The sequence below is a fragment of the Oryzias melastigma genome, linkage group LG22 (genome assembly GCF_002922805.2).
Source record: "Oryzias melastigma strain HK-1 linkage group LG22, ASM292280v2, whole genome shotgun sequence".
In the NCBI taxonomy this organism is placed as follows: Eukaryota; Metazoa; Chordata; class Actinopteri; order Beloniformes; family Adrianichthyidae; genus Oryzias; species Oryzias melastigma.
This window is the reverse complement of record NC_050533.1, coordinates 823,598-831,636: the sequence shown is the minus strand read 5'-3', so window position 1 is coordinate 831,636 and position 8,039 is coordinate 823,598. Positions and strand designations below refer to the sequence as shown.

Genomic DNA, 8,039 nt, shown 5'->3' with positions numbered 1-8,039 from the left:
TTGTTTCAAAACTGAATTCAGAAATCTCCTTTCCTGGTTCATATGATCTGAATAACTTTCTGATTGTTTGATCTGTGCTGTTTTGACCTTGTGATCTCCTGATCTGTGATGATCTGATCTTGTGATCTCCTGATCTGTGATGATCTGCTTGTGATCTCCAGATCTTGTGATCTCCTGATCTTCAGACCTTGTGATCTCCAGATCTTGTGATCTCCTGATCTCTGATGATCTGATCTTGTGATCTCCTGACCTTGTGATCTCCAGATCTTGTGATCTCCTGATCTCTGATGATCTGATCTTGTGATCTCCTGATCTTCAGATCTTGTGATCTCCTGATCTGTGATGATCTGCTTGTGATCTCCTGACCTTGTGATCTCCAGATCTTGTGATCTCCAGGTGTGGGTCAGCAGGTTCCAGGTGCGTCTGAGCTCGGCATGCGGCCCCGTAGGCGGAGTCCAGGCCGGCTCTGAGGACGGACGGCGGGATGGGGAACGAGGACAGCCTTGAAGACGTGTTTGTCGCCGTCATCCGTCCGAAGAATCCCATCAGTCTGAGCTCAAAGGAGTACAAGGCCAAAGCCTACGAGGTACAACGGCCACTGACGGTGGGGTCAGAGGTCGGTGAGCTGAGGCTCGGAGGCCGCACGAGCCTCGCTGACCTCAGGTCAGTCCGTGCAGAAGGCGGGCCGGATTATGAATATTCTAATGTTAGTGTAGAATTCTAGGGTCTAAAGGCTGAAATGCATCAACAGTGAATCTGACGACTGTTTCTGTTTGAGACGATCCAATACGGTACCGGAGGTCTTTTATTTTGAAAGGAAGTCATGTGAACAACTGTCAAAGTTAAACAAATTTAATAATTTGTGTAAAAAAATACCAATTCGTTTATATTAATCCGAACAGAACTAGCAGAACTTTCTCTGCTGACTGAAGTCGGACTTTTGGGTCACAGTCGGTGCTGCAGGTTTTGGGATGTTCCAGCATCAGTTCTGGACCTTCAGTTCTGTTCATGTTCGGATGCTTTCCGTTTGGACCTGAAGTTCTGCTTTGTTTCCGTGCAAAGATCCTGCTGAGAGAAGTTCCTTCAGAGGGGAAGGAGAAGAAACGAAAGAAAGTTCTGCTGGCGACCAAGATCCCGTCCGGAGACAAGTCCAAGTCCATCCTGGACTATGTGGAGGACACGATGAGGCCGATCTGTGGGAGCTCAGCAGGTGAGGAGGCGCCTGCAGGAGAGCCGGCCCCTCCTGACCTCTGCTGACCTCCTCTGCTCTGCAGGAAGGAGGGTGGTCCACATGAGGACGTTTCCTGCCGAGGGCGGCGCCGACGGCGCTCCTCTGTTCGTGGTTCCGGTTGGAGTCAAAGGTGAGGCGTTCAGGTGTGAACTAGTGCTGCCACAGACGATTACTTTAGTAGTCGACTAATCACCGATTATTTTTCACATTAGTCGATTAATCGGGTCAAACTGGATGTTAGACAAACATCTGAACCATCATTAGCTTTAAACTAACAACCAGATATGTAGCATTAGCTACAATAATGATGCTAGCATGAATTTGGCTCCTGACGATACTGAAGATGATAGGTAGCTATTAACTAAACTCCAAAATTACCAAAAAACTGTAAAAATCCTAAATTAGATAAATAGCTGCTTGTAGCTGAAATGTTACCCAAACTCCAAAATAGCCTAAAAAACCTCATTAAATACCAAAATAGTCCATACATCTTATCAGAATGTCATTATAACTTTCAACTTTACTATAATCTGACTCCGTAAAATATAAAGTAACGACTAATCGACTATTCTAGTCATCGACTAGTCGACCAATCGTGGCAGCTCTAGTGTAAACAGAGTCCAGCTTTGACCCCGACGATGAAGCTGAGCCGCTTCCTCTGAGCAGATAGCAGCAAACCGGTCCAGAACCCGGGCAGCCCCAGCTTCTACTGCCTCCAGGACATCATGCGGGTCTGCAGCGAGACCAGCGCCCACTTCTGCGGCGCCACCGCCAGGATGCTGCTGGCCTTGGACAGGTACGTCTGCGGCGTCCGCGGGACACCGGCATCACCTGACATCCACGTCTCTGCAGATGGTTAGCGGAGCAGCACACGGTCCCACACGCCATCCCCGCTCTGTTCCGGCCGGCGCCGCTGGAGCGGGTCAAGACCAACGTCAGCAACCCGGCCTACAGCGGCGAGGGGGGGCGGAGCCCCGAGGACCTGCACATGGGCTACACCGCTCTGGAGATCAAGAGCAAGATGATGTCCCTGGAGAAGGCCGACATCTGCGTCCTGAACCCGCTGTTCGGGTCGGACCTGCAGTACACCAACCGGGTCAGGACCTTCCCACAGTGCTGCTGGTTCGCTACGGCGGCGTTTTCAATCCAGATCGTCTCCTCCGCAGGTGGACAAAGTCATCATCAACCCCTACTTTGGTCTGGGAGCTCCGGATTACTCCAAGATCCAGATCCCCAAGAGGGAGAAGTGGCAGCACGGGCCCAACTGTTTGGCAGAAGACAAGTAAGCCCCGCTCACCTGAAGCTCCGCCCACACCTGCTGCCCCGTCAGTCACAGGAAGTCTGCTCTGAACGCAGGAAGCACCAGTGGGTGGACGACTTTCCCCTCCACCGCAGCGCCTGTGAGGGCGACACCGAACTGCTGTCCAAGCTCCTGGACGGCGGCTTCTCCGTCAAGCAGCTGGACAGCGACCACTGGGCCCCCATCCACTACGCCTGCTGGTGAGGCGGACCTCAGCCGGAATCTCTGGCCTTCACCCTGACCTCCACCCTGACCTTGATCTCTACTCTGACCTTTACCTCCACCCTGACCCTGACCTCTATTCTGACCTTTACCTCCACCCTGACCTCCATCTGAACCTTTACCTCTATCTTTACCTCCACCCTGACCATTACCTCCATCCTGACCTTTACCTCCATCCGAACCTTTACCTCCATCCTGACCTCCATCCTGACCTTGACCTCCATCCGAACCTTTACCTCTATCTTTACCTCCATCCTGACCTCCACCCTTGCCTTGACCTCTATCCGAACCTTTACCTCTATCTTTAACTTCACCCTGACCTCCATCCGAACCTTTACCTCCATCCTGACCTCCACCCTGACCTTTACCTCCATCCTGACCTTGACCTCCATCCGAACCATTACCTCCATCCTGACCTTGACCTCCATCCGAACCATTACCTCCATCCTGACCTCCACCCTGGCCTTGACCTCCATCCTGACCTCCATCCTGACCTTGACCTCTATCCTGACCTCCATCCTGACCTTGACCTCCATCCGAACCTTTATCTCCATCCTGACCTCCACCCTGGCCTTGACCTCCATCCAGGCACGGGAAGGTGGAGGCAACCAAGTTGCTGCTGGAGAAAGGCAACTGCAACCCGAACCTGCTGAACGGCCAGCTCAGCTCTCCTCTGCACTTCGCCGCCAGAGGAGGCCACGCAGAGACCGTGCAGCTCCTGCTGCAGCACCCCGAGATCGACCGGGTCAGAACCGACCCGCGATGGCTGCACGCCGTCTGCAGGTAGAACAGTAATGGTCTAACTGAGGTTCTGAATCTCCACCAACAGCACATAGAGGACCAGCAGAAGAGATCGCCCCTCCAGGTGTGTGAGGAGAACAAGCAGAACGAGTGGGAGGAGACCATCAAGCTCCTGCAGCACGCCAGCAGCAAGCCTGTAGGTCCACACGCCGCCACACGAGGCGCTGTGACGGCAGCAGGTCCACTCTGCCTCCACCAGAGGGAACGGGCTTTTATTCTGTTGAGTCTTTAAGAAGTTCTGCTGCTGGTCTGTGTCTGCAGTACGAGAAGGTCCGGATCTACCGCATGGACGACTCGTACCGCTCGGTGGAGCTGAAACACGGCAACAACACCACCGTGCAGCAGATCATGGAGGGCATGCGGCTCTCTCCGGAGACGCAACAGTACTTCACCATCTGGATCTGCTCCGAGAACCTGCGTGAGTCTGAACGGAGGGATAACGTACGGGAGAACAGCCGTCCTGCAGGGAGAGCTCCCCCTGCTGGAGAAGAGCGGTACTCTATGGAGAGCTCCCCCTGCTGAAGAAGAACCGGTACTCTATGGAGGGCTCCCTCTGCTGGAGAAGAACCGGTACTGTAGTGAGGGCTCCCCCTGCTGGAAAAGAGCGGTACTGTAGTGAGGGCTCCCCCTGCTGGAGAAGAGCTGGTACTCTATGGAGGGCTCCCCCTGCTGGAAAAGAGCGGTACTGTAGTGAGGGCTCCCCCTGCTGGAGAAGAGCCGGTACTGTAGTGAAGGCGCCCCCTGCTGGACAACAGCTGGTACTATAGTGAGGGCTCCCCCTGCTGGAGAAGAGCCGGTACTGTAGTGAGGGCTCCCCCTGCTGGAGAAGAACCGGTACTCTATGGAGGGCTCCCTCTGCTGGAGAAGAGCCGGTACTGTAGTGAGGGCTCCCCCTGCTGGACAACAGCTGCTCTCTAGGGAGCTCCCAGTCGGTTCACGTTTTAGCAGATAGCAGGATCGCTCTGAGGGAGGAGCGGCTGTGAGGATGTCCTGAATCCTGATCCTGGATCTGATTCTGAGTCATTTGATTTACATATTCTAACAATATCAAATTCAGATTTGATTCTTTAATAAACATTTAAAAAATGCACCAAAGTGAATGATCAGATCCAAATTTTGCCAGATTTGCATTTTATTCTTCTTTTATTATTCAAAACTTTGATCAGATTCATGTCTACATTAAAAAACATGAACGTGATGATGGAGATTCATGACCAGATCTCATTAATGGATCCGTTTGTCAGTTTACTCATTATTGATTTTTTAAAACCACTTTTCCCAGATATTGCTCTCTATAGACATTCCCTATTGTTGACTGCAATTCTGATTAAAATTAAAAAACAGATTTATTTTTCTTTTAAAATCTCTGTATAGGTCTTAGTTTGCGTTGAGACAAACAGAAACACTTGGTGTCAGTTTTAAACATTTATTAAAGCAGTTATTGATCCCTGAACTCTGAACGTTACTGAACTCTTTCTGTGCGTCTCCTGCTCAAACTTCAGCTGCTGGACGGTGATAAAATGTCTTGATCCGTTCATGATACGCAGAGTTCTGGTAGAGGATTATCTGGAAAAAATGGATCTGATCAGATCGATAAAAATCTGATCCCTGAAGTGATGTCTGATGTCAGTCAAGTCTGAAACTACAGAATCAGATCTGATTTCTGATCAGTTGATCAGATGATTCAATCACCTGATCTCAGATCAGCTGATCGGATCAGGACGTCCCTTGACTTCCTGTCTGTGCGGTTCCATGTCCTTGAATGAGGCGTGGTGCGTTCAGGCTCCACCTCATGGCTCTTCTGTGTTGCTCAGACCTGCAGTTGAAGCCGTACCACAAGCCGCTGCAGCACCTCCGGATCTGGACCGAGATCGTGACGGACTTGACCGTCCTGGACCCTCAGAGGGAGACGCCGCAGCTGTTCCTGCGCCGGGACGTCCGGCTGCCTCTGGAGACGGAGAAGAAGGTATTGCTGTGGGTTTGGAGGACTCTGCAGCATCTCCAGCTGATCCTAAACCAGCTGACAGATCCAGCTCTTTCCTGGAACGTGTTGATGAAGTGAATAAGGGTTTTTGACTCCTCCCACTGTGACAGAGGTTAAGATGAAGAAGACCTCTTTGACTTAAATGTATCTCTCTATTGAACCTCTCTGCTGACAGAAGCAGAACAGGACCGCAGGTCCACAGAGGGTCATGACCCGCACGGTTCAGTCCCTCCCCGGTCCTGCAGGGGTCACTCTGGAGAAGCTGAGATCCTCTCTGTGTCTGTTCCAGATCGAGGACCCTCTGGCCATCCTGATCCTGTTCGACGAGGCTCGCCACTTCCTGCTGAAGGGCTTCTTCCCCGCCCCGGACAGTAAGCTGATCACGCTGGCCAGCCTCCTCCTGCAGATCATCTACGGCAACTACGAGAGCAAGAAGCACAAGCAGGGCTTCCTGAAGTAAGGCCGGAGCGTCTTTAGGCTCCGCCCCCTGGCTGTTCTCTAACCGAGGCGTTTCCGTCTGCAGTGAGGAGAACCTGAAGTCCATCGTTCCCATCTCTAAAGTCAAGAGCAAAGCTTACCACTGGACCAACCGGATCCTCCACGACTACAAAGTACTCCTGCTCCGAGTGACGCGGCTCTCTGCGACCCCGCGACCTCTGACCCCTCCTCTGACCTGCAGGCTCTGAGCACCAGTGAGGGAGTCAGTAAGGAGATGCACCACCTGCAGCGGCTGTTCCTCCAGAACTGCTGGGACATCCCCACCTACGGCGCCGCCTTCTTCACCGGCCAGGTCTACACCAAAGCCAGCGCCAGCAACCACAAGGTCATCCGCGTGTACGTGGGCGTCAACACCAAGGGGCTGCACCTCATGAACATGGAGACCAAGGTCGGTGAAGCTCCGCCTCCCTGGACTCAGGTCCGGCTCTGCTGTGACCCGGTCCCTTCACCCACAGGTCCTCCTCATCAGCCTGGAGTTTGGCACCTTCATGTGGCAACTCGGACACGCCGACCAGTACTTCCAGATCCACAGCGGGGACAACAAGATGAACATCATCGTGCACACCAAGCAGGTGAGCCACGGACTGAGTTACGGTTCTATCGGTCTTTGGTGGAGTATTTACCGTCAACAATCCTGAGGACAACAGGAACTTCCCACATGATCCTGTTCTGAAGTTCACTTCCTGAAAACAAGCCGATACCAAAGAGTTTGGTTGACAGCTACAGGTAACCATCCTCACCTGTAATCAGTGTGAGACCTAAAGCTCTGAGAGTTTCTGGACTCCAACAGATCTTCATCCTCCATCCTGGATCTGAGTCAGGAGGAAAGAGCTGTCAGAAGATCTACGGGAAAAGGTAACAAGAAGATTTCCAATGGACTGAGAACGTCAGTCTGCAGAGTTCAAACGTTGATCAAGGAGTAGGAAGTGAGGAGTTCTGTTGGAACCAAACCAGCAGAACCAGGAGAAGGTTCTGGAGTCTCCTGACCACCACTGAGGAGATCTCAGACGGGAAGTTCCAGCTGAAGAATGTAAAGATCTAGAGGTTTTCTGTCAGGAGAACGGTCTGCTTTACCACCAGAGAACATGAAGAAGTTCATCAACGACCACTAGAGACTTCAGGATGTCTCAGGAAAAAGGACGGAGAAGTCCGCTTTAGAACAGGAGCATCTGGGAAGATGGAACAGAGATAACTAGAAATGGATGGACCCGACCTGGAAACACTGTTGGGTTCTCCTTCATTTTCTCCTGATCGTTTCCTTGAAAGCTCCATAGATCAGATCCGGTTTGCATTCACGGATGTTCTGTTCTGTTCAGTCACAAGGTGGCGTACTCCTGCAGTGCAGAGGGGACGGTTCTAGTGTGGGATGTTCCGACTCTGCAGGTCCGATTGAAACCACCCTTAACGTCGTGAGTGACCTCCTGTGACCTGGCGGTCGGTTCACGTTCTTTACCTTCAAACCTGCAGGTCAGGAAACGGTTCCGTCTGTCCTGTGATCGCCTGCAGTCGGTCCACTGCTCCAACGGGATGCTCTGGTGCTGTAAGTTCTGACTGGCTGGATGTGAAACCGGTGACGATCGGACTTTGAGGTTCCGGTCTGGTTCTGCTCAGGTTCTCGGGACAGTGTGATGGAGGTGTGGAGGAACGGATCTTTAAAGAACCGCGTTCATCTCCCAGACCAGCAGAGAGGCTTGTTCAGCGCCGTGGTGGTTCTGTCGGAGGTACAGCTCACAGAGACAGAGCGTCTTGTTTGTGTTGTGTGTGTTGATTGTGTTGTTTGTGTTGTGTTTGTGTTGTGTTTGTGTTGTTTGTGTTGTCTGTGTGTTGTTTGTGTTGTTTGTCTTGTGTTTGTGTTGTGTTTGTTTTGTGTTTGTGTTGTGTTTGTGTTGTTTGTGTCGTGTTTGTGTCGTGTTTGTGTTGTTTGTGTCGTGTTTGTGTTGTTAGTGTTGTTTGTGTTGTTTGTGTCGTGTTTGTGTTGTTAGTGTTGTTTGTGTTGTTTGTGT

The 8,039-nt window shown here is 51.7% G+C and overlaps 1 protein-coding gene across 1 annotated transcript; it reads left to right on the top strand.

The window, feature by feature from the left end:
- Window positions 1-350: 350 nt before the first annotated feature.
- On the top strand, window positions 351-6,608 carry krit1 (KRIT1 ankyrin repeat containing; the record flags this gene model as incomplete). The annotated part of the gene is given in 15 exon segments (XM_024275196.2): window positions 351-586; window positions 1,063-1,210; window positions 1,275-1,361; window positions 1,898-2,027; window positions 2,084-2,327; window positions 2,398-2,513; window positions 2,588-2,731; window positions 3,342-3,498; window positions 3,583-3,690; window positions 3,816-3,972; window positions 5,369-5,520; window positions 5,828-5,994; window positions 6,062-6,149; window positions 6,218-6,424; window positions 6,492-6,608. Coding segments are annotated over 15 exon segments (2,124 nt in total), but the record flags the coding sequence as incomplete, so codon positions are not given.
- Between the last annotated feature and the right edge of the window lie 1,431 nt (window positions 6,609-8,039).